The sequence below is a fragment of the Quercus robur genome, chromosome 3 (assembly GCF_932294415.1).
Source record: "Quercus robur chromosome 3, dhQueRobu3.1, whole genome shotgun sequence".
NCBI lineage: Eukaryota > Viridiplantae > Streptophyta > Magnoliopsida > Fagales > Fagaceae > Quercus > Quercus robur.
Window position 1 is genome coordinate 5,870,761 of NC_065536.1, and position 27,187 is coordinate 5,897,947.

The window sequence follows — 27,187 nt, forward strand, 5'->3', positions numbered from 1 at the left end:
GTCCTTTTCCTTCTTAATACTTATCATCTTCCATGGAATGGTCTGGAGTGTCACTCTTAATGACAAACCGTCCCCTTTGTCCTCGGCCTTGCTTGGCCGAGGAGGAGTTCTTCTTTGAATTGGGCCCCTAGCCCAACATATACATTGATATGAGCTCCCTGGTTTGTCACCCCTACAATAAGTATTTCTGGGCTTTAAATAGAATAGGATGTGTGTATTGGGTTCATAGGGCCGGTTTTGGGCTTAGCTAAATAATGATAATAAAATTGGATAAAATATGAGTTTTTGGGATTTTTGTGATAATTTATATCATAACCCAATTTTTTTTTTTTTTTTTTAGAAACAAATACACACACACAAGAGAGATGTAAAGGGGTTTAGATAATGAGATATGAAATATTTGTGATTAACATAATAATAAAACAAAAAATATTTGGGAAAACCCAATAACTTATTAGTGGTATTTCAAAATAAATAGGTAGTACTCAAATAAAATTAGGTGTAAAAAAAAAAGTATCATAATAACGGTTTCAACTAATTTATATATATATATATATATATATATTATTTATTTACCCAATCCTGATAGAAGGATAGTGATAAATAAACAACAATATTAGGCACTCACAACTTTGATAATTGAAATGAGTACAATCTAAATTCCTTAATGATGGTCTATCGGAGGGCAAGTTTGGTAACAATAGCCATGGTAATTCAAGTTCCAATAGTGTATGGACTATGAAGGAGTGAAAAGTTTAAAAAAAAAAAAAAAAAAAAAAACACTTAGATAGTCTAATTCAAATATCTCCCTTCTCATTTTTTACTTTATTGGGGAGGGGTGGGGGAATTATATAAAACAACACAGAGCTTCTATTATATTTCAATTTAGGTTATATGATTTTTGATACGTAAAGTCCCAAATTTATAAAATCGATTTAATTTGAAACTTTTATCTATCTCTAATATGTTATTTTTTACATTAACAAAATAGATAGAAGCAAGATATCATTAATTAAACTTGTATTTTTCATTTGTTCATAGATCCATTTGGTAAGCATAAATAAAGATTAAAGAGAGGCATCTTTATTTAGAGATAAAAATTCAATAAAGAGTAAGAAATTTTTTTTTTTGAGAAGAAATATAAGAGTAAGAAAGTGAATGCCAAAAAATTGACAATAGTTTGCTATTTTTCAATATTTGTTATAGAGAAATGTATATCCTCAACATTTTCATAACAAATTATAAGTGGTGGGTTGTTATATATTGATTGTTATGGGGGGACAAAAAAGTAATTTAAGTTGTAGATTCAAATTAAAATCAATAACAACTTACAACCTATAATTTGTTGTAAAAATATTGTAAACGTAACAATCCTATTTTTTTTTTTTTTTTGAGGGACTATTTGTTTTACGTCAAAATATCATAAATGAATAACAAAAATAAAAAAATAAAAAATAAAAAAAATATTGAAAATTGAAAACTGAAACGGTTTCCTAAGTTTGGACCTCTAATTGACAAAAATCAAATCCCTAAGGCTTCCTATGTAATTTCCAACTTTTTTTAATATTATTCTTCTCCTCAAAAGCCATCGCATCACAGTTCCCGCCACTTTTTACCTTCCTTCCTATCAGAGAACAAAGAAATGAAAAGCTTCACGGGTATCACCATTCACAGTCAATTGTTTTATTAAACTTTTCTCTCTCAGCGCTTTAAAAAAAACGGAAAAAAGCAACGGAAAACAAAGCAAAACAAAACAAAAAGAGAGAGAGCATAAATCCCAACAAATGTGTTTACTTTAATTCGTTTCTTCCATCCGGAGAAATCCTTTGCCCCACTCTTCTCCCAAAATATCTCTCTTAAATACACCAATATGATCAGCACACCGAGCTTCACATTACAACTCTCTCTCTCACCATTTTTTTTCTCTCAACTCGAGGAAGAAGAAGAAGATCGAAATTGGAGAAAAGAACAAATTGATTGGATTGAGAGATGGCGAGTATGGTGGATCTCCAAAACAACGATGAGAAAGTCATCGACAGCGAGCTCGTCCCCTCCTCCCTAGCGCCTATCATCCCTATTCTCCGCGTCGCCAATGAGATCCAGCCCCAAAATCCCAGAGTCGCTTATCTCTGTAACTAACCGCCATTCCTTCCTTCTTTCTTTGCCTTTAATTTCTTCAAAATATTATTATGAATTTTTTGTTTCTTTGTTTGTTCGTTCAATTAGGCCGCTTCCATGCGTATGAGAGGGCGCATTACATGGATACAAATTCAAGTGGACCCGGTGTTCTCCAGTTCAAGAGATATCTCTTGGACAGACTTGAAATGGTAATTCTCTATAATTCTATCTACTACTACAGACATATAAAATTGAATTCTCATCTTAGCCTCCATTCTGTGATACCTTTTTAAATTTAATAATAGCGACAGGATGTTCATAATAGTTAATTGTCAGTTACTTTTTTAGCCGCGTTGTTGTTATTGCATAATTGTCCATATCTCACTTATTGCATATAGTTTATAATGTAAGAAGTTGGAACTCTTTGTGTTTGTTTTGTTCATGCCTTAAGCTAGCTTGAATGCCAAATCTGATGTGATTTACACCGTTAACTTTTATGAAAAAGGTTAAGTGTGCAATTTTTAAGATGAAAATTGACTTCAATTGAAATTTGAAAAATAATTTTAGCCTTGTCACAACTTTTAAAAGATTAAACTTTATGACTGTGAAGACTAAAACTCCATATTTTATTTCACAGGTTCTAAATGTGAATGAAAATTATTTTTAATCTTTCAAAATCTCCTTTGCAGGAAGAAGATGAAACAACGTGTATCCTTGCAAACAACGATCCAAAAGAAATTCAGTTGTTTTACCAGAAATTCTATGAGGAAAATATCATAGACGACGTATATAAAAAAAAACCGTGAGCCTTGATTTTGAAGTTTGAACTGTTAACATGCCTAAATTTTTGTTAAGCACATTATTCAAATATTAGTATTATTATTTTTTATAATTTTATTTTTTCAACTGATGAAGGGAGGAGATGGCTAAGATTTTTCAGATTGCATTAGTATTGTATGAGGCGCTGAAGACATTTGTATCTCCTATAAAAACTGATGAAAAGGTTTTGTTTTTACTAATTTTGGTTTCCTGACAGGAATTCTTTTAGTACCCATTTGGTGTGGAAAATACTGAAAATATTGATTTTGTCATCACAGACAGAAAGATATGCCAAAGATGTCGACAAGAAGAAGGAACAGTATGAACACTATAACATTCTTCCACTGTATGCAGCTGGGGTTAAACCACCAATCATGGAATTTCCGGAGGTAATTAAAATTCAGCTTATGTAATCTTGGTTATTTTTGTGTTCATTAGACTAGTTCTAACTAATCCGGTATTATTGGGGATAAACCTTAAATGAATTGTGCAATTTGTACAAAGTTTGTCAGTTCAAATTTACAAAAGTTATTTCAATTTCTTAAAATTTTAATAAGTAAATTTGATAACAATTATGAAAATAGACTAAATGATAATAATCTAGTCATATAAAGTTTAAATATAACTTTTTTATACGTAATTTTAATATCTTTGAATTAAGCATAAGGTTTAATCAAAATGTATCCTATAGGCTTAGACCAAAAAACAAAAGAATAGTAAATTATCCTTGTTCGTGTCTTTTGATAAGTTTTTATTGTTATTATGGTTCATGTCATTTACTTCAAGATCAAGTTCTTAATTTAACTACTAATATATTATATTTAGCAATATAGGCATGATTTATGCCTCTCCAAAAAATCACCTGATCCAAAATGTAAACAAGCTTTGCTTCAGATAAGCGAAGCCCTTGGACTTTGTATGGGTTGCAAAAGCCTAAAAAAGTGGACTCAATACCAGGGGTGGGGGAATACCATCAATGAAATTTTAAACTTTATCCCCAATAACATACCAACCCCTTATCAGCAACATTCTCAAACCAACCTTAGTCACATAATGTGATTCAGAATCATCCAAAAGTGGAGGTAATCCATGCCTTAATCTTCTTAAGAACAATGAAAAACTCAAAATTACAACAAAATAAAAAGCCCCATTTGATCAAATAAATCAAACTCATTGACCTGCATACAATTGGCATATAAAGTGATCAACTTTTATAGAACTAACTAAACTATAGACCAAAAAAAAAAAAAAAAAAAAACCCAGCACCTGAACTAAAAAATCCCAGGCATGCAAATTGTAATCACAAAAAAGAAAACAAAATAATATTATTGTTAAAAATTTTTAAAACTTTATCCCAAAAAAATACCAACCCATTATCAGCAACGTTTTCAAATCAATCTAGTCACAAAATGTGACCCAGAATCATCCAAACTAAAAGCCGCCCATGCTTAATTTTCTTAGGCACAATGAAATCCTCAAAATTACAACAAAATGAAACACCCCATTTGATCAAATAACTCATACTCATTAACCCACATATAATTGGCACATAAAGTGATCAACTTTGATAGAACTAACTAAAATTTTTAAAGAAAACCCAGTACTCTTTTCTGACACAGACAAACAGAAAAAAAAAAAAAAAGAATTTCTGCTAAAACAGTATTAGAAGCTGAGTTCAGTCTGATTTGGTTTCATTTCATAGAGCATAAAAAGACACAAAAATCAGTTCCAAGTTCATATTTTCTTTTTCTTTTTCTCACAGCATTTTCTAAGAAACCAATAAGAGAGAGAGAGAAAGAGATGCCTGGTAACTGTTAAGATTGAAACCCAAAAAACAAGCGGATTTGTATGAGATTTGAAATGTGATATTTTATAGTGAGAAAGAGAGTTTATCTCGGATGGCTTATGGAGATGAGAGTTTTTGTGAAAGAAGCAACTGTGACTGTAAGAAAGCAATGTTGAGGAAAACCATTAAAAATAATAATAATAATAATAATAATTTTAATATTTTTCGAGTTTCAACTTCCAACCTAAACTTTCGCATCCATGAATGATGCCCCATTTGGGTTCAACTCCTCTTAGGTTTTGTACCTTACAATTTTTTTTTTTTTTTTTTTTTTTTTACGAAGACGGTTACGTCCACAATATTTTTACGATATTTTCACAACAAATTATAGGGGGTTAGTTGTTATTTCAAATTAACCACAATATTTTTATAATATTTTCACAACAAATTATAGGTGGTTAGTTGTTATTGGTTCAAATTTAAATCTATCACTGAGATTACTTTTTTGTCTTAACAATAACAACCAGTAACAACCTGTCACCTATGATTTGTTGTAAAAATGTTATGGCATAGCATTTCTCTTTTTTTATACTTTGTCCAATTCTCATGCCATATCAACAAAGTCTATATGAAGTGGGTCCCAGAAAAGTGTAGTTCTTACTTCTTATCATATTAAGCTGGTTAATAAATCACTAATCCATGTGATGCACATGCAAATTATGTCATAAAAGTGATTTGATCATGTCATGAATTAATTAGGATAACTTTGATAGACTCCATAGTTGGTGATTTTAACCTATTCTTAGTTTAGATTTTTAATGGTATCTCTAGTGTCTTTTGTGGCTATAATTTTTTTTAAAAAATAAATAAGAAATTATTTCAGTTCATGGTGATTATTCTTTTTCATCAAGTTAAGATATCAATTAATTTTTTGTGTAACAAATCAAATTTTTATTAGTTGAGCTATTTGGAATCTCGTTCATGGCTATTATACTTGATATATAGCTATTTTTCAATATGATAGGAATTAAAGACAATTTTAACAAAATTGCTGCTATATGTGATCACGAAGTTGCCTTGCTAAAGTAACAAAAACAAAAGTTTCTTGTAATGGAGCTTTATCTCAAATTTTATTTTGTAGTATTAAAGAAAAAGTATGTTTTTATATTAAAATAGATAAAAATTTTTGCACAAACTGATGTGAATAACCTTACTCTTAGTATCAGATAATACTCTTGCTCTTAGTATTAGATAATGGAGTTCATAAGTATAAAGCTTGAAAAACATATTATTTTCTGAAGGAATCAATAAAGCATAGCAGACCGCATGTAAGATCACAAGAAGATCAAGACAAAGAAAATCTGATTAGTGGTTTCAATTTAATTCTTTAAATGCTGGGAATATTCTTGACCTTCCCAAATAAAAATTACATTAATTAACTAATTGCATGATATTTCAACTATCACATGTCTGAGTACTATATATAAGAATGATTACATTAATTACATTACTATTACAATAAGAATGATTACAATGCAATTCAAATGATGATGGTTACTTGTTTATTAGGCCACCATAATACATTGTCTTGAAATTAACAACACCATTAATTACGTAAATCTCTTTGGCTTTGGCACCAATTTTGGTACTGCACTAGCTTGTTGATAAAGTCAATAGTATGCTATAAGGTGAAGTTTTGCATATGCTCTACAAAGGGAAGCATTAGCATCTTGTGACTTTGATTATGCCTTGCTTGAGATAGTTGGGCACATAGGATCATAAGACAAATGCACTACAAGTAATGTTTACCAAACTGCCAAGAAAGGAAGAAAATTATGCATGGTGTTTTTTTTTTTTTTTTTGAAGGAAACAATTTTTCTTTCTTTCATTCCCTACTCTGTTGTTTCCCCCACAATCACATTCACAATACAAGAACAATATGGATTACTATTGAAAAATTCTATAGTCACAATTTTTTTAGGAGAATAATTATAAAAGTTTTCACAACCTTTTCTCAAAACTTGTTAATGTGGTAAGTTATTATCAGAACATTATTTTTTTTTCTCAAAAACTCACTATTAACATCATTTTTATGATACATCAATCACAAAAAACAACATCAATAATTATAAATTTAAAAAAATTATAAAATTTGTTTGGATCTTTTGATTTATCACATGTCAAACCCCTTCAAAATAAAAAGTTAGAAAGGAAGTTAAGTGCATATATAGACATTGAGCCTTACATTGGCCATCACTGTTTGACCACCCTTTCTATGGATGGGTGCCTTGAAAGTTCAATATCAAGAAGGGCACATGATTTTTGGCTAAAAATGACCCACAACTCTTATAAGTTAAAAACTCTTTCAATCTCCCTAAAGTAAGATAAGGAAAATTTAGCAGTAGGCTGACATGAAATTTCCAAAGTACAATTTTATGAAAATTTCACCTCAAAATTCATCATACACAAGAGATAGAACTTTATGTGTGTATAACCAAGTTTTTTATTTATTTTATTTTATTTTTATTTTTATGAAAAAAAAAAGGGCTCATATGGCTCGGTATCATTGCCCTGACTCACCACTGTGGCATCCGCTTCACCTGGCACCTTCCACACCTCAGCGTAGCTCCCATCGCGAGCCAACACGCCGTTAGATGATCTTAAATCGATGATCGGCGCCTTGCCATGTGTCTCGCCATCTTCCTTTTCATCTTCGCAGAGATTCGCTATGAGCTGTATCTGACTCGTCGTGAGCGACTCGAGTCTCTGCTTCCACTCGCCACTGTTTGTGTATGATCTCAGGTAGGACAAAATCGTGGAAACGAACCTGATCGAAATCTCTAAAGCTTGCAAGGCCGGTTTGAGCACAGACTCGTTTTTCCAACCTGGGAAATCCTTGGAGCTCCACAACTTTCGGAGCTCTGGTAAGCGAAGATAGTTCTCGTAAGCTGAACAAGAAGTATCGGAAGCAGCCGATATTTCAGCGGCACGATAGGTAAATGGAACCAAAACTTGGAGCTTGTTAGAGAATTTTGGAGATTTGTGAGGCATGTCGGGCGAGACGATCTTTGCTTTCCAATCTAAATCAACCATTTTCTTTGAAAGTGAGAAATGAAATGAGAGGAAAAGGAAATATATAAGTCAGTAATTTTGGAATTTGTTTTTTGAAGGACCAAGAGACTCACAAAGGGTATTTATAGCAGGGTGAGAGAGCTACTTAAACATTTTAGCATGGACATGTTTAGAAAAAATAAAAAATAGAAAAAGGAAATGGTAGTAAGAAGTCTGACATGGATAAGTAAGATTAAAAAATATAAAAGATTAGATAAAAGAAAAAGAAAATTATACTACTTTAAGTTGTTGGCAAGCAAGAATATATTTCTTGCTTGCTTGTGTTTTTGTTCTTTCTTGTTTCCTTTTCTCTTGAGTTGGAGAACTTTTTTTTTTTTTTTTGATACCATAAGATACACTATATATAGTAGAAGTCATTAATGAGTTCTTCATGACCTTGGTTCTAACAATATTGAAATTGAGGGTAACTTGGAGGCTTCTCTAGGTGTGTTCTGAAGCCAAGATTGAATTCTTCTTGCTATAAGTATTAATAGTTGCTTTTGCAAATTTGTTCATATATACGTGTGCTTTTCTATTATTATTCATAAATGGTAAGTTGCTATGCTTGCTTAAAATTTGTCATATAGATATTAAATGTAGTAAATTTCTATTGCATTTGGATTAATACTATATTTTTGTATCCTCAAACTATAGTCACTAGTAAATTTTTTGTTGGAAGTTTTGTTTGAATGGCACTGTTGTTTTGAGTTATAGTGATTGACCTGACTTAATTGAAAAATTGCATAATAGAGAACTAACCATATCAAATATGAAAGCAAATTTAGCTGCACTCCCAACTTGATATGTAGAACAATAAAAAACTTGGATTTGGGTTAAATAGTTTTTGATGAATGGTAAGAATTGACATTAAAAAAAAAAAAAAATTTAAGTCTGAAGAATTGGGGGAATTTAAAGAAATGGTTAGAACTTTTGTTGTTAAAATATTCTTATTATTTATTCTTAACTTTTTAGTGCATTTCCTTTAAATAAAAAATCATATTTAACTAAAGAAAAAAAAAAAGCAATAATAAAATCTTTAACTAGAGGAAGTTACAGATTGTATTGTTTTTATCTTTGCAAGAGATGAAGAAATCATCTATCATAACAGTTTTTTGCCGTAACCATAAAAATATTTCATCCCCACCTAGGCCTCTTAAACAATCAGGCCCAAATCCAATTTTCATTCAATCCGAACTTCTTTACTTTCTTTTATTAGACACAAAAAATCAAACACTCATGTGCAAATTAAATGCTGCTCTCACTCACGCCCAAATTCTGTACACACTCCTCCTTCGTAAACGTTTGATCCCACCCAAAACAAGAAGCCTTCAATCTTTTCTTAAATTAAAGAAATCGGTGTTTCACACGCCTATTTCTCTGTCTTTGTTTCTTTTCATCTATATAGATTTGGATTCAACTTACTAGCCTTGTTGTATTGACTCACGTTTTTATTTTTCTCTAAACAAATTGGATGTTATTTTGTTTGTGACTCTGTGCATGTGATACAAGAAGATGGAGCAACAACAGCGACTTCTACATTTCTGCGATTCAAAGCATCCCTTGGTCTACCTTCCAGACAACAGAGGTGGAGCTACTTGTCATGGGTGCCAAGAATCAATTTATTGTCCTAGCTACGGGTGTCCAAGAGATGGATGCCCTTGGTACTATCATCATAAATCGTGCGCAGAAGTACCTCTTGGGTTGCACCATCCCTTGCACCCATTACATCCTCTTATTCTTTTTGACGAAAAAACTGGTTATCTTGAGAAAGAAAACAGCAGATGCCAAGTTTGTAATGAATCTCGTAAGGAATACACTTATCGTTGTTATCGTTGTGACTTCAACCTTCACATCAAATGTGTTGTTGCCCAACTTGAAGTTGAATTCCACAATCACCCATTGACTCCCTTTGGCAAGTCAATCACATTCACTTGCGACATTTGCAGCAAAGAAGGCAAGGGTGTGCCCAATTTGTGTGCCACATGCTGTTTCTGGATTCATAGAAGTTGCGCTTCTTTCCCACGCAGACTCAAGGTTGTATGTCACAGACACCCCCTCCACCTCACCCATTCTTCTCTTGAACTCCATGATTCCGACCCCCGATTTTGTCAACTCTGTGTTCAAAAGGTGGACACATGCTACGGGCTTTACTATTGCTCCAAATGCGATTTCGTTGCCCACCTCAATTGTGCTATAAACAAGAGAAACAGGGAGGACATAAATTTACTGGAACTTAAAGATGAGGAGAACGAAGATGCAAAGCTCGATCAATCTGTTGAGTCAGCAGCAACTTACAAAGTCAAAAATAGCAAAGTGGTTGAGGACGGAACTGAAATACCCGCAAAAATTGAACACTTCAGTCATAAGCATGACTTAAAGCTCACTGATGAGGAGGTTTACAATAACGAAAAATGCGACGGGTGCATAAGAGCCATTTGCCCTCCTTTTTACAGTTGTGCTAAGTGTAGCTTCTTTCTTCATAAATCTTGTGCTAATTTACTAATGAAAAAGCAACACCCGCTTCATCAACACCCACTCACCCTCCAAGAGTCGTTTTTTTTTTTGTGTTTTGCCTGTGTCCAGAGAACAAATGGCTTCGTCTACAGTTTTAAGTCATGCTGGTTTGAACTTGATGTTCAATGCAGTTTGGTCCCAGAAATCCTTACCCACGAAGGTCATAAGCACCAACTCATCCTCTCATACATAGACTTTGAACAGAGTTGCAGTAGTTGTGGTGATAGAAGATATCAAGTATTTCGTTGTATCGCTTGTGAATTTGCACTCGACTTTAAATGTGCAAAACTACCACAAACCACAAGATACAAACAACATGAGCATCCCTTCACTCTCAGTTATGCAGCTGAAGATGACTCTGGTGAATATTATTGTGATATTTGTGAAGAAGAACGAAACCCAAGCCATTGATTTTACTACTGTGCAGATTGCACTTATCCTGCACATCCCAAATGTATTCTCGGGGAATATCCAAATAAGAAGTAAGGAAGCTCTTAAACATTTGATTGTCACTGACACCCCCTTTCTTTAATTAAGGAAACTAAAGATCACCATCCATGTCACAAATGTAGTCTTCCTTGCAAAGAGTTGATCTATCAATGGCCCCATGTAATTTCTATATCCACAATTACTGTTTATAGAAAGGACAAATGTGGTTTTAATTCTAATTTTTACATTTTCCTTTTGGGCTGAGCATCAATTTTTTATTGCTTAATTGAATGTGTTATTATGGCTATAAAAAATGGGTCTCCTTCACCTTTTATAACATTATGTTGAGATTGTTAGTGTGAATATCTGTTTTTTTTTTTTTTCCAAACAAGTCATCTTTCCATTTTATTCTTGACATTATTTATAATGTTAGCTTTGTTTAAAAAATAAAACTGAGACCTCAGAGTCTTATTTTGAACTGAATTTAAATTTACTGCAATATATCATCAAACCTAGAATTTTATTGATTGATCATATATTTTTGCAATCAACTTGTAGTTAAAATATGCAACTCTCTAGGAGTGAAAATTCTGAATTAAACCAATAGTCATTCATTCATGCATTCTAAACTTCCAAATTAGATTTGATCCTCTGTAACTTTATGTTTTATTTTACTCATGATTCTATGAATAGTATTTCCTTATTTGCTCCTATATTTTATCTTTTAACATATAGTATATATCTTGAAGCTGCTCCTATGATATTTCTTTCTCATGTTTTATTGATAGAGTTCATAGTTTGACTAAGTATTGTTAACGTTCCAAGTGATGGTTTGATTTGGAGCAATCTGTTGTTACAGCATAGAAGAGATTATTTGGTTTTAGGAGCTGTACTTGTAAATTGAACTATTTATTGGTGGCACCGGCTTTTCTCCTCAAGATATATGTATTGTGACGTGTTGCCATCTAGTATATCTCCTCAAGATATATGTGTTTGGTAATCCTCAGCATATATGGCCTGATATGGTACTGAAATTGGGGTCTGGTTAATGAGATGCTAGGCAATGTTAGAGCTTGTTTGGAAACCCACAAAACTGAGTGATATCATCCCTGTTTTCATAACTCATGATCCAAAACTGGTGGGGCGCACGGAAGAGCAGTTGTTTGGATGCCGTGACTCATGTTCCGTGACTCACTTTTCATGATTCTATGACTCAAAAAAATGAGTGATAGTGAGGGAAAGTGAAAACTCATTTCAGCTGTTTTCAAAACTAATATTCCATTACTCAGTGGCAAGTTCGTAATATTGCTGAGATTGTGGGCCCCAAAAGCCAGGCATTGTCACATCCCACATGTCACTTTTTTTTTTCTCTCTCTTCTTCTTTATCTTTTCTTCTTTGTGTTCTTCTTTAGAGCAAAAAGCTCATAGTTCCCGACCACTCACACGCATAGCTTTCTTTTTGCTTTCTTCCGATTCAGCGTTTTTTCCGTTCTTTCTTTTTTATTCTTATCCCACCGGTCACTCACACGCCGACCCACGCTAACCCAAGCCGAGAGATCATCGGTGTCGATCTTCGACCACACACCGAAAAGCTCCATCACGCGCTCGTTCTCCTCATCGCTGCTATCATACTCATTCTTCGATCTGGCTGGAGCGTCGAAATCAGCCTCCACAGCAATGTTCTGGCCAGAGCGTTGAAATCGGTATCCACAACAACGATCTTCTCAACATCCATAGCAATGATTTGATCTGGAAGCTCGTTCTTCGATTTGGAAGCTCTGTTGTTGGCATCGGGAACAGCTCTGTTGGAAGCTCATTTTTGATCTGGAAGCTCTTTTTTTTATTTTTTATTTTGTGGTGTATCATAAATAAGTATGAATGGAGTTTTGAATTTGGGGTGATGAGCTGCTTTGGGTGGTGTTAAATTGTTGAGAGTTTTTGTTGTTTGTACTTATTTGGTTAAACTGTGAATGGAATTTTTGTGTTAAACTGTAATTGTGGTGGTGGCAAAATGAAATGTGCAGTGAAGAAAATGGTGGGAGATGAGGGTTTGGCGGGTAAGCTAACAACAGTCTCTAACCATTGCTTAGGTATGGGTCCCACAAAAAGAAAAAAAATTTGAGTAATGAAAAGTTGAAAATATGTGCCAAATGGGTGGAATCAAGAAATTGAGGTATTTTGAGTGATGAGTTATGGGTGATGAAAACTGAGTGATGAGTGATGAGTGACCATTTTTTTTAAAACCAAAAAAGCCCTTACACACTGCCACTCTTAATTAATTGCCATTTCAGTCAATATATTTCAGATCTGTCCTTTTAGAAAGCTTGTGATATTTGAGGATTTTTTTTCTTTATCTGAGTTGGGAAAGTTGTATCAGTTAAGTTTGAGTTTTATAAACTCATCTTAAAGGAACTCCAATTTTAGATGCACTATTGATCCAATGAGTTCAGAAGCATATCTACTTGTTACTTGTTAGGTACCTTTTCTCATTTGTAACCACTTTGATTTCTGTAGCCTGGAGGTAGTTGTCATGCACAGTTACACAAATCCACATGCATATTTACTTCTATAAACATTAACTGTGAAAGCATGAACCCTATTCTATAAAATTTATTGTAGACATATGATTTTAAGTAGTATGACCAATGCTTTCCCTTTGGCCTATTATAGAAAAGAAAAATATGTTTTAATTTTAATTTTTATATTTTCCTTTTTGGTTGAGCCTTAGTTTTTTATTGTTAAATCTAATATGTTATTAGGGCTATCCACTAGTTTAGTTCACTAATGGAAGTTGTGTCACTGACCTCATTAGTGAAATTAATAAACAATCTTCAAATTCAGCCACTAGAGATAAGTTTCTCTCTCCCTCTATTTTTGTTTTCTGATTTCCTTAGTTTTTGTTTTTGGTGGAATTGTGATGGTTTGTGGCTGATCTGCTTTGGGTGGGTGTGTTTGGGTGTTTTGAACAACATATGTGTGGGTTGTGGGTGAATGAATGATTTGGGGTTGGAACACTCACCTGCTGCTGAAGATATGACCATTGTGGGGCTGTTAGTGGTGTTTCAATTTGAGGTGCATCCTACCAGTTCGAAAAAAGGTCTTATAGACCTCAAGTCCCAAGTTGCATCAATAACATAAAACCAAGTAAGGTTGATGACTTTAAAAATTCCTTCTCTTCTTTTTTATGTTTTGCTAAATTTACCCATTATTTTGTTGCAATCATAATTATTAGTTATACCTACCTTACAAATTCTCTGAAGTTATATGGAATTCCTTAGAAGTAATTCTTAGTGAAAATGTGAGGCTGGACTTTTCTTCTAAAAGACAACTACTACTTTGCTTAAATAATACCCAGTAAACCAAAATTATCAACTTTTGAAGTCCTAGGCATGGAGAAATCCTCTTAAATGGAGGAGCGGTTGTGGTCATCAAAATAGCTTCTGAAATGAAGAAGATAAGTTTCAAAAGCATGTGAAATGGGAAGTTATGTATAGTGATATAATGTACTTTTTCCTTCATCCATAATTTTGTCTATATAGTATTTTTATAACTAGACATAACAAGTAGAATTCATCTAATATTTTACTTTGTGTTTACTCATGATGAAAAGCCCACTAGTTGAAAACATTTTGTAATTTAGCATTGATTTTTGCAAATGATGCTAGCATACTATTATGTAATCTTTTAGTTTTCCTTTATATATATTTGACTAGTGAGCTCCCAAGGCGCCAACATTGAAATTGATATAGTAGAGCAGCTCATGTTAGCATTGTATAAACGTGTTATGTTGCAACAATCCAGATTGAAATTAGAGAGTGCTTCAATCAATAATTCTAGTTTTTCAAGTTTGATATTTGTGGAAAACAATGATGGGTCATAGTCACACACTGTCCCTTATCTGGCTACGAATGTTGGCACTTTGAAGATGGTGGATCTGTCTTTGATTGAAAAGTCTAAGATAGAGGAGTTAGATGAACAAAGAAAGATGCAGGGGAAAAAAATATGATCATTATCACTTGACGTGGAATACTTTGAAGCAAGAAAAGAAAAACGTTATACTAGATCTGAGTAATGGGGTTGATTAGAATAAGAATAATGGAGAACAAGAGCTATTCTTGTCTTAAGTATTTTTGCTTGGCAGAGTCCTTTAAGTTTGGATGTCATAATAGCTTAGATAATTCAAGGCCAGCTTTGTGGGAAAGAGTGGTGAAGATGGGTAGTGGTTTGATGGAGACCTTAAAGATAGAGGAGTTGGGTACCAATACAAGGAAAAAAAATGTTGAAACATTCTTACTTGCCAATGAGTTATAGCTAAATTTTAGTGGCAGCCTAGTAGGTAGATGTTCTTCTTGATGCTCCCATAATAAGGCATTCTTCCACAACCCACTTATCGTTTGGCTCCTCATGGACTTGCCCATTGACTTGATCGCCAATTGCAAGCCACAACATTTCCTAGCAATTGATCTTGTAAAAATAGTAACATATTCTGGCTCAAACTATATCTTTTGCATTCTGCACAAACAAGTTCCATGCCTTTTCTTCATTCAGAAAATCTTCCATGACATCTTGATTTAGAGGTATGTTCCTTTTTGGTTTAAATGGTCTGTTTTCTATCAAAGATGAAGTTCTTGAGCTTATTTGTTTTTTTTTTTTGGTACGGAACTTGAGCTTATTAGTATTGATTTGCTTAGTATGAGGTAAACATTTCAAATTTAATGCAGTGGATATATATATATATATATATATATACATATTCGTTATTATTAAGTGTTTTTGAAAGTGATACTATAGTTTTTTGACACATATAGTACTTGAAATTTTATGCTATTGGCTAATATTAGCACAAGAATGTTGTTACACACTTTGTAGTACCCCTGATTTCACACTCAACCATTAGACCTTCATTTCAATTTAATCCTTGAAATTCAGAACCGTTATGGTTTTTTCCTGTGTTACTCGAAGTTTGTAATTGAGGCGGGTTGAAGGGCCTCTCATGTTAGTTTATTTTAATGACTTGGTATTTAGACTATGTCATAATCAAAGTACACATGCTATAAGATGCTACACTTGAATTTATTTTTGGACCCTATCTTCCTCCCTTTTGTTTGCTTCCCAATTGCTGTATTTTATTAAACTTCTTCAGGTAATGGCTTCCTATGCCATGTCATCTTGTAGGTCACTATTTTGGACATTAGTGGATGTAGACTTATCATTAGCCATAGCAATTGTAATTTTTGGACTAAGTGTTAGTTTGGTTTGAATTTGAGGCTTGAGTGAAATATATACATAATAGATGCCTTTTTTAGCCTGCTCGGGGAAGTCCTTTATTTTATTTTTGAGCCATTATTTATACTATATAGTCTTTGAGAGATGGGATAGAGATTAACCTTTTTTAGGAAATATTTTTTTCTTTTATTTATTTGTTTTTAATTTTTGGGTTTTTCACTTTTTGTAGTTAAATAACTTAAATCTCTTTGTTGTGCTTTTATTTCTTCATTTTCTTGCATATACACAAACAATACAAGCTCAACTTTTAACGCCATTGACTTAGAGCAATCGTTACAAAAGATAATGAGAACATATTCTTATAATAAATATGGAGTGTTTTCTTTTTCTTAGAAGATCAAATGCCAAATCTATATATTACTAAAACCTGAAGCATAGCGTTTAATGCTGCTGCTCTCATGTTGCACCACATCGGCTACCACGTCATTTTAAAAAAAAAAAAATTGCTTCAATTTTAAAATGGTTTTTACAATTTTCAGCCCTATAAATCCCAGCCCTATAAATGCAACCCACTACTTATTTATTTACTTCCACTATCACTCTATAATAAATTTGTATAATTAATCCAGCCTACCTCTTATTTATTTAGTTCCACTATCAAACCCAACCCAAAGCCTTTTCAGTTCACCTTAAAGGAAAAAAGAAAAAAAAAGTGACCAAATAGAAACGTGGAAGCCTTTTTTTGTGTGAGCATTTTCAGCTTAAAGGAAGAAAGAAAAAAAAAAAAAAAAAGTGGAAGCCTTCAGGGTTTTGCGTGACCAAATAGAAACGTGAGGAGACAGAGAGTTTGAAGATTGTAACGTGGAGGGAAGCTTAAAGGGAGGGAAAAAAAAAAAAAAAAAAACGTGGAAGCCTTCTTGCGTGAGAAAACAGAGAGTTTGAAAGCTACCCACCTTCTTGCTCTACCCTCCCACCTTCCTGCTCTACCGTTTTGCAGTAACGGCTGCCTATCTGATTTCCTTCCTTCCTTTATTCCTTTCCACACAGTGTATAAATATTGACAGAAGTTGCCTGCTTTGGTTGAGGTATCTCTACATCTCAATTCTTTTTTTTTTTTTTGGTGCAAAACTTTTGCTCTATTTATATTAATATGAGACCCTTTTTTTTTCGTTTGTTTATGTTTGTGTTTATATTAGACGAGCATCCTTGGCATGCCATTGATGTGTTTGTGAGATTGCATGAATGTCGTTTCAATAGTGCTATAATTTTACAGCCCAAAAAACTATTTTATTTTACCTTGGTTTATTTGGAAATATCTCAGTTCTCATTTTTTTAATGTGTTGTGGCTTATTGGAAGAATGTAAGACTCTGAAGTAGTGAAGTATAAAGTGTTGGTGGCACGTCTCAAATCACCTTCCAACGTATTTCAACATGTAAAACTCCATTTCTTAAATTGATCAGATTGTACTTCTCATTAATGCGTAGTTTTAGAATCAAAGCAAATTGTTTTTGGTTTTTCAATTTTTGCAGTAAGATTTCTACATAATTCTACATAATATTACTGCATAATCTTTGGCAGCCAAAAAAACTATTTTATTTTACCATTGTATACTACATCATTTAGATTGATATCCACTTCCCACAATTGATATTAGATCATACTTCAATTTCACGATTGTGTAACATGGATTGGGTTTTAGAATCAAAGCAAATTGTTTTTGGTGTATCAATTTTTGCAGAAAGTTTTCTGCATAATTCCGCATAATTTTACTGCATAATCCTTGGCATGTCATCGATGTGTTCATGAGATTATCTGAGTATCGTTTCAAAAATAGAAGGAGCTGTTTATGTTGCTCATAATTGCTACCAAAGGCCAATCTTCAAAACATGGTTATATACATAATACTTTTCGAAGGTTGATAGGAACTCTTTTTATTATTAGTTTTTTTTAAAGATGATTATAGAGTAATCTAATGTTTAATTTTATTTATTTATTTCCTTATGAATGATAAATAGGAAGTTACTAAGTTGTGTAACATAAAAAATAAACAAATAAATGAATGCAGTTGCATCATGTGTTCGATTGAGAAGATAGAGCCCGGTCCCAAATCATATGATTTAATTCCACATCCTCCTCTTATGTATTTTAATAAAATTAGGGGCACATCATCCTTATCATGTATACTTATCAAAAAAAAAGTTGAGGTTTTTATATGTTTTTCAGGTTTAATTTTTGTTTCACTTTTAAATATATTAGTGGACATATTGGAGAGTGGATTATGGTTTGGGGTTGTACGCAATGAGGCCAGTTCTACTTGCCAATGAAAGCCAGAAAGAATCAAAGTCATCAACAAAAAATCATAACGTGGTAATTCTAAATGGGTTTGATGTCCTTAATTTTGTCATCATTGTCAATGTTTTTGGTGACTGTTTTGGTTGTTTGTTGTGAAAAAAAAAAATGTTTTCATATAATTTGGTTTTTGTTTTATTTTTTGATGTCCTTAATCCAACAGTTATATATATATATATATATATATATTTTTTTTTTTTTTTTATATATGGATGACCAAATTTGTGATTTTTAGAGACTTTTCAGGGTTTTGCATGTTGGATTATCTTCTCACAATTTTAATTGAGCATCTATTTGGGTGTTGAGGAAAAAAAAAATGAAGCAAAAGTAAATGGAACCACAATCAATTGTGAAGGTGCTTTTTAGATACATTTGTGAATTATGAATTTTGCTTTGTTAATTTGCCAATTGTGGATTACGTTGTAGGTTTTGGTAAGTATTCTTTTTAGAGAGATTTAACAAAGCAATGAACTATAGCTTTGTTTTTTTTTTTTTTTTTTTTTCTTCTAATAAACGTATTTTTTATGTTATTTCTACTAAGATGTTTCTATGGTATTCTATTCTATTTCACTTGTGTTGGTTATTTCAATCTAATATATTTGGGAACTCTCATACCATCATTCATATGGGAAGAAAACTGTAATAACTTCTCTCGTTGCAGATGCTTTCATATTTTTTTTTTCCATGTTTGTAGTTGTACATCATTAAGCAAGGGTTACAAATGATTCTCTATTCATTGTTTATTTTTTTTCCTTTTTTTTTTTTTTTGTTGGTAGTAAGCTTAATTTAATTACCTGCATTTGAAGTTTTTTTCCTTCTTTGTCCTTTCTTTTTTTTTTTTTTGCTCCAAAAGAATATACTACTATATATGTAGTATGTTTGTTGGAGAAGTTCAATATTATGTTATGCTTGGTTAAATGAGATTTTTACTTTTTTTTTTTTTTTGGGTTTCAATTTTTATAATTTTTAGCTGTAAGTTCCTCAAGGCTCAAGTTTCTTAGGGATTTTGTGCACGATAAATCTCTCTCTTCCCCTTAAATTTGCTTATTTTATAGAGTTTACCCAAAAAGTTTTTTTTTTTTTTTTAAGTGAAAGACTTTCGATTTTGTTAATTTTTAAATTTTGAGCAAGTTATTAGGGTTTTAGTACATAAATTTTGCAGTTAGAATATTATTTCAAATTCGGAGAATTTTAGGGAGTGTAATAGTGTGAAAATTTTATAAACTTTTACTGTCCAAGAAGCCAACTTGAGTCTAACAAGAAAGCCATGAACAACTTAAATCCAACATGAAGGCCATGAACATCCAGGCAGCCTATTGGCATGTTTTTGTTTCCATTCTTTTCCTTCCCTTGATATAGCTTTGCTGTTTGATTTGTTAGTTAAAATTGAAAAAACAAAATTTTCTTATTCTAGATGAAATTGTTTATGGGTTTTTATTTTATGTATAGTTTTCAATGTAACTAACATCAATTCAATACACAAACATGAAGGTGGAAATGAGAGTTCTTGATGCTCTTTTTTTAAAGCCCTCTCTGATCTATTAATTTTCGTTGCTTACTGTTTCAATGTTAAGGATTCAATGACAAACTTATTTTGTATTTGTACTATTGTTTTACTTGTGGGGAAAATTTGATGAGTTTTCTATGTTTGTGATTTGTAGTTCGTATTGATTTGCTGGATGTGAATGGTGATGTGGGGGGACTTAGACGAAGATGATGAGCTACTTGTCTTCTATCTCAAGGTTTCTGTTTTTCCTTTATAATAAGTTGTAAATGTGTAGTAGTTTCTTTGAAATCTAATCTAGATTCTATTTATAGTCATAGGTTCAACATAACATATTCAAAGAAACTCCTATTAATTATTTTTTTTCCTAAGTTATTGAATCAAACATGCATCCAAAATCTGTTTTAAATGGAAATAATTCAACTGATGATTATTCACCCTTTTTTTTTCTAGACTAGAGACGAATGTTTACATTGAATTGTGTACCTAATGGTGCACTCCCACACATAGATAGCATGGAAGAAAACCATAAACTGGAGTTCTATGGAGTTCTTTAGAACTTGCCTCAAGTTATGATTAGGAGTTCTATGATGATTGTATGTAACTTATTATAGAACATGGTGGAAAAATTGAATCTAAAGGAAAGACGAAACATATTGGTTGAGAGTAAGTGTCACAAATGTCTCAAAGCCTATTAGCGCATGTGGACAAGTTTGGGGTTTGATGGTGCCATAGAAGTTTCAGTGAAAGTCTTCTCTCAGTTGCTAAGCTGTTATGTATGTAAATTAGGCTACTTATTGAAAAAGAAAATTGTAAAGTAGGCCAGATATTGAAAGTTCTTACTGAATGCTATAGTTACTAAAAGTTATGTTTAGCTACTAAACTATTTGAGATGTTCCTTAAAATTTTGGGATATAAGTTAATAAGAAACATCTTTTATATTATGCTTTCAGATACAATTTTTATTCAACTTTGATGTTGGTTTTTATTCCCTTTTAGATTTTATAGAGAAGTAGGAACACAAAATTTGTATTTTTAATTTTGTGTGTTTTGTGTATGCATATCCACACTCCCACACAGAATATATACACTATCAACTTTTATAGTTGCATGGCTAGATAGTTTAGCAAATACCTGTTAGTCTTAAATGGGGTTTTGCATTTTAATAAAATCTAATGAATTCAAAGTGGAAATTTGTTAAATAGCACCGATTGTGTTTTCAACCAATTAAATTGATAAGAGAAAGATTGGAGGGAGAAAAAAAAGTTATCGCAATGAACCAACCGCAAATTATCTACCACCTCAAGCATCCGTGCTGCATAATGAAATATTGCAATTCACTCAACACGAAAAATGTATATTAATGATAAACTATGAAATTCAAATTTAAGGGTCCAGCAAATCACTTGATTTTTTTTAGATATTCTCCCCAAAAGAAGTCCAGATCTTCATTAAAGTAGAAGAGCCCAACAACAATGTATATTAATGATAAACTTTATCCCCAATAACATACCAACCCCTTATCAGCAACATTTTCAAACCATCTTAGTCACATAATGTGATTCAAAATCATCAAAAAGTGGAGGTAATCCATGCCTTAATCTTCTTAAGTACAATGAAATACTCAAAATTACAACAAAATAAAATACCCCATTTGATTAAATTAACCAAACTCATTAACCTGCATACAATTGGCATATAAAGTGATCAACTTTAATAGAACTAGCTAAAATATAGAAAAAGAAAACCCAATACCTGATCTAAAAAATCCCAAGCACGCAAATTGTAATCACAAAAAAGAAAAGAAAAGAATATTATTATTAAAATTTAAAACTTTATCCCAAAAAACTACCATGCCAATATTAGCAACATTTTCAAATCAATCCTAGTCACAAAATGTGACCCAGAATCATCCAAACTAAAAGCCATTCATGCTTAATTTTCTTAAGTACAATGAAATCACAGGGACGGAACTTGGATTTGAACCAAAGGAGGCCAAAGCTTAAAACAAAACCAAAATTATGAAAATAAAAAGTTTTGGAGAGAAATTTTGTAGTCCTAAAAAATGTTTCATTATTTCCATATTTCGTAGTTCTATTATACCAAAAATTAGTCAAAAAAAAAAAAAAACGAAACAAAACAAAACAAATATGCCCTTAAAAGCCATAACAATATTAATGTTAAATTGTTAATCATGTGTTACATACACCAACTAAAAAAAAGGGACTTCTCAACCAAAAAAAAAAAAAAAACTCAAAGAATGGAACACAATTACACAGCTAAGCCCACGACATGACAACAATGTTTTCACTTTGTTGGCTAAAGCCATGACTTAAATAGTTAATTAATGCTATTTGATTATTGACCATTGGCCGCACAAAGACCTAAATCACAAGGTTAGAGTCTTACCACACAAAGTTGGTCCATACTATATCCAAGAAAAAGGGGAAAGGTGGGATTATGGCTATTAAATTGGATTTGGAAAAAGCTTATGACCATTTGGAGTGGGGCTTTATCCGAGATACTCTGAAGCTTTTCAAATTCCCTGACCGGTTTGTTTCTCTAATCGTGAGCTGTGTTTCAACTACCTTTGTCTCTGTCCTTTTTAATAGAGGGACCCTTGATTCTTTCCAACCCTCAAGAGGGATCCAGCAAGGCAATCCGCTTTCTACATACCTTTTTATCTTGTGTATGGAAGTTCTTGGGGCACTAATCGCAGAGAAATGCCAAGCCAATCTTGGGAATCCGATTAGAGCGTCTCAGGGTGGCCCCTCCTTATCGCATCTTTTCTTTGCCGATGACCTTATGCTTTTTGCTAAAGCTGACCGCAAGAACTGTATTGCCATAAAGGAGGTGTTAGAGTCCTTTTGTGATTTGTCTGGTCAAAAAATCAGCAGGGATAAGTCTCGGGTATTTTTCTCCCCTAATTTGGATTCTGACTCTAGAGAGGAGATGTGTGGTATCCTGGGGTTTCAATCCACTCAGTCTTTGGGCAAATACTTGGGGTTTCCTATTAAACATACAGGTTCCCCTCAGGATTTCGGATTCATTATTAATTGTGTTCAGAACAAGTTGGCGGGATGGAAGGCCAACCTTTTGTCTTTTGCAGGAAAAGTTATTCTTACCCGATCAGTGACATCCACCATCCCCAATTATGTAATGCAGTGTAATGTTCTCCCTGCAAAAATTCTTCAAGGGGTTGATAGACTTAGTCGTAATTTCCTTTGGGGTTCGTCTGAAAATAAGAAAAAAGTGCACTTTATTAGTTGGGATAAGATAACTAAACCAAGAGAAAAGGATGGTCTAGGCATTCATGCAGCTAAGCCCAAAAACACCACACTTCTTGCCAAACTCAATTGGAGATTTGATTCGGAGAAATCCTCCCTTTGGGCTCATGTATTGTCTCATAAGTATCGCCCCTAGAGAAGGTGTGCTCGCTCCCCTCTTAAGAACACCTCATGCTCTCCTTGTTGGGTAGCTTTACGAAAGGGAAAAGCCACTTTTTATAAGGGCACAAAATGGATAGCGGGTCACACCAGTGGTTTATCCTTTTGGGAAGATAAGTGGCTGAACAGGGAATCCCTTAGAAGTCTCATATCTGGCCCTCTTAACAAAGGTGAGGAAAATATGAAGCTTGTGGATGTTGGAAGTTTTTTTGGCTGGAATTTGGAGCGTATCTCTTTCTCCTTCCCTAAGCAAATTGTGTTGGAAATGAAGGCAACTCCATTCCCCCTCCTTAACCGTGGAGTCAACCGTATCTGTTGGCAATCCTCCCCTAGTGGTGAATTTTATTTTAAAGATGCTTATAGTCTTGTGTTAGAGAAGGCGCATGGCTGGAGCTCTCCTCTGTTTAAAGGAGGTTGGGTTTGGAAAGTTAGATCTATTCCGAAGGTGCTGTTTTTTCTTTGGAAGTTCTGCCATTTGGGCATCCCTGTCCGAGCCAACCTTTGTGATAAAGGCATGCAATTAGATCCGGTCTGCCCTGTGTGTAAGACCGATACTGAGTCCATTAAGAATGCTTTGAGGGACTGCCCAGCGGTTCAGAGTTTTTGGAACTCCTTTTCTCCTCCAATCCACCCTTCTCTTTTCTATGGAATTAACATTATTGATTGGCTGCGTCTGAATTGCCAAAGCTCGCGTAAATGTGGGGTTTCTGAGATTGATTGGGGTATTATCTTCCCTATGGTTGTGTGGTCTATTTGGCTTCGCCGAAACAACATGCTTTTGAAAGGTTAGGCAATCACATCTATTTACTAAGTCAGACCTTTGAAAGCCACGGTGGTGGCCTATCTGAGCCTTAATGGGAAGCATGTGTCAAAATGAGTCAAAATTCAGGTAAAATGGACTCCCCCTCCTCTCCATTGGTTCAAGCTGAACTCTGATGGGTCTTCATTGGGTAACCCGGGGCTGGCTGGGGGAGGAGGAATCATTAGAGACAGTGCTGGAAACTGGGTGAAAGGGTATGCTCGGGCTATTGGGGTCACTACAAGTGTGGCAGCAGAATTATGGGCCTTAAGGGAGGGAATTCGCTTGTGTATTGCTCTCAAGCTGCCTGCTGTGGAAATAGAGATGGATGCGCAAGTCGTGGCTGATCCAGTATCTAGTAACAGCAGCAGGTTAAATTACACTAATGTTTTTGTGTCTGACTGCAAAGAAGGCCTCAAGAAAATCCCTTTGGTCCGGATCAAGCATTGTTTTAGAGAGGCCAACAAATGCGCCGATGCTTTAACAAGACATGGAGCTTTACTTCCACAGAACTTTATTATCTTTTTAAGTCATAAAAGTATAAAAGTATAAAACCAAAACCGAAAAAAGTCACAAATACAACACAAACTACGGTCCACACCATAGTCCACAAAAAAACGCAGAGAGCAGAGGCAGAGCAATAGGGCAGAGACAAAAAAAAAAAAAAAAGAACTTCAGAGAGGAGAGAAATTTCTCAGATTCACCATACCTTAGCCGATTCAACTCGTGTGTGAGTGTGAAGAGCAGCAGCAGCAGATGGCAGTGATGGAGGTGTTGAGGTTGAGTGGAGGAAGAATGAGGTTAGGCAGAGCTGAGAAACGGAGCTTGAGAGAGAAAAGGTATGGGTAAAAATTTTGTTGCTTTGTGTGTTATTTTTGTTTAGTCCATATTTATTTTTTATTTTGTAGTAAATTTTAGTTTGTCCAAAGGTTATTGATGTTCTTTTTTAGACAATTTAATTCATTTAAACCAAAGGATTTTCCTATTGTTCTTGAGTTAAAGTGGCATGGATTAGATTTTTTTTTTTTTTTTTTCTTGTGGGTCAATATCTAAATATTTTAGAGAGGAAGAAGAGCCAAAAATATATATATATATTTAAGGGCAAATCTTAATTTTTCAGATTATATATGTATACCTTTTTTTTTTTAATTGGGGGGCCATTAGGACCCCTGCCCTACTGTAGGTCCGTCATTTGAAATCCTCAAAATTACAACAAAATGAAACACCCCATTTGATAAAATAACTCATACTCATTAACTTACATATAATTGGCACATAAAGTGATCAACTTTGATAGAACTAACTAAAAATTTTAAAGAAAACCCAGTATTCTTTTCTGACACTGAAAAAGCGAATTTTTGCTAAAACAGTATTGCTGAGTCCAGTTTGATTTGGTTTCATTTCATCGAGCATAAACGGAAACAAAAGTCAGTTCCAAATTCATATTATCTTTTTCTTTTTCTTTTTCTCACTTCATTTTCTAAGAAACCAATAAGAGAGAGAGAGAGAGACATGCCTGGTAACTGTTAAGATTGAAACCCAAAAAACAAGTGGATTTGCATGAGATTTTTTTTATATTTTTTTTATACAAGATAGAATTCTACTCTAGCTTAATCTAAGTGTATGAAGCTCCCTCTTAGAGACTTGAACCCCGACCCTTGCCCCCACACCCCACAAGCATTTATACTTGTATGAGATTTGAAATGTGATATTTTATATTGAAAAAGAGAGAAAGAGAGCTTGTTTCGAATGGCTTATGGAGATGAGAGTTTTTGCAAAAGAAGCAACTGTGATTGTAAGAAAGCAATGTTGAGGAAAACCATTAAAAAATATGAATAATAATAATAATTTTATTATTTTTCGAGTTTCAACTTCCAACCTAAAGTTTCGGATCCATGAATGATGCCCCATCCGGGCTCAACTCCTCTCAGGTTTTGTACCTTACATTTCTCATGTTCTGTCCAATTTTCCATGCCAAATCAGCAATGTCTATATGAGCTGGGTCCCAGAAAAGTGTAGTTCTTACTTCTCATCATATTTATTTGGCTAATAAATCACTCCATGTGATGCATGGGCAAATTATGTCATAAAAGTGATTTGATCATGTCATGAATTATTTAGGTCAATTTTAATAGACTCAAAAGTTGGTGATTTTAACCTATTCTTAGTTTAGATTTTTAACGGTATCTCTAGTGCCTTTTGTGGCTATAATTTTTTCAAAAAATAAATAAGAAATAATTTCAATTCATGGTGATTATTCTTTATCGTCAAGTTAAGATATCAATTAATGTTTTGTGTATCAAATCAAATTTTTATTAGTTGAGCTATTTGGAATCCCGTTCATAGCTATTATACTTGATATATATAGTTATTTTTCAATATGATAGGAATTAAAGACAATTTTAACAAAATTGCTGCTATATGTGATCACGAAGTTGCCTTGCTAAAATAACAAAAACAAAAGTTTCTTGTAATGTAACTTTATCTCAAATTTTATTTTGTAGTATTAGAGCACTTGCATTAGTACTTGTATAATAGAAAAAATACCACATTTTATCCAACTTAAGCCCAAAATTCACCCACACCAGGTAATGTTAAGTTATGTAAAAATACATAGTTGCTACAATAATCATGTAAATTTATACTAATACTACTCATTTTGCATTTATTTTTTTTTTCTTTCTTTATATATCTGTAGGATAACAAAAGAGAATGGATGGTGATTGTTATGTATGAAGAAAAAGAAAAAATTTTAAAAAAAATTAAGAAAAATTTTACATTATAATGAAATATAGTGTAAAATAGATAATTTGATGTATAGTGTTTTGAAAAGTGAATATGTAAGATAAAAAAAAAAATTGTTCTTATATTAAAATAAACAATTTTTTTTACACAAACTGATGTGAATACTCTTACTTTTAGTATTAGATAATGGAGTTCATAATTATAGAGTTCAATAATCATATTTGTTCCGAAGGAATCAATAAAGCATAGCAGACCGCATGTAAGATCACAAGAAGACCAAGATACTTATTGATCAAAAAATCTGATTTGTCTAGTGGTTTCAATTTAATTCTTTGCATGC

At 33.0% G+C, this 27,187-nt stretch overlaps 2 protein-coding genes across 3 annotated transcripts in view; one reads left to right on the forward strand and one right to left on the reverse strand.

Moving 5' to 3' along the window:
* The window catches only part of LOC126716832 (exonuclease DPD1, chloroplastic/mitochondrial), a 75,806-nt gene extending 50,147 nt beyond the window's left edge, over positions 1–25,659 (reverse strand). Inside the window, exon 1 of one of the 2 annotated variants that reach the window (XM_050417830.1) lies at positions 25,619–25,659. The gene's annotated coding sequence lies outside the window, so the exon portion shown is untranslated. Of the gene's footprint in view, positions 1–4,741; positions 4,825–25,618 lie in introns of those variants that run through there. The other variant, XM_050417829.1, reaches the window with a different exon arrangement.
* Positions 9,347–10,759, forward strand: LOC126719139 (uncharacterized). The gene has a single exon (XM_050421726.1). The coding sequence runs from the start codon at positions 9,347–9,349 to the stop codon at positions 10,757–10,759; it is 1,413 nt and encodes a 470-aa protein (XP_050277683.1).
* Positions 25,660–27,187: the final 1,528 nt, after the last annotated feature.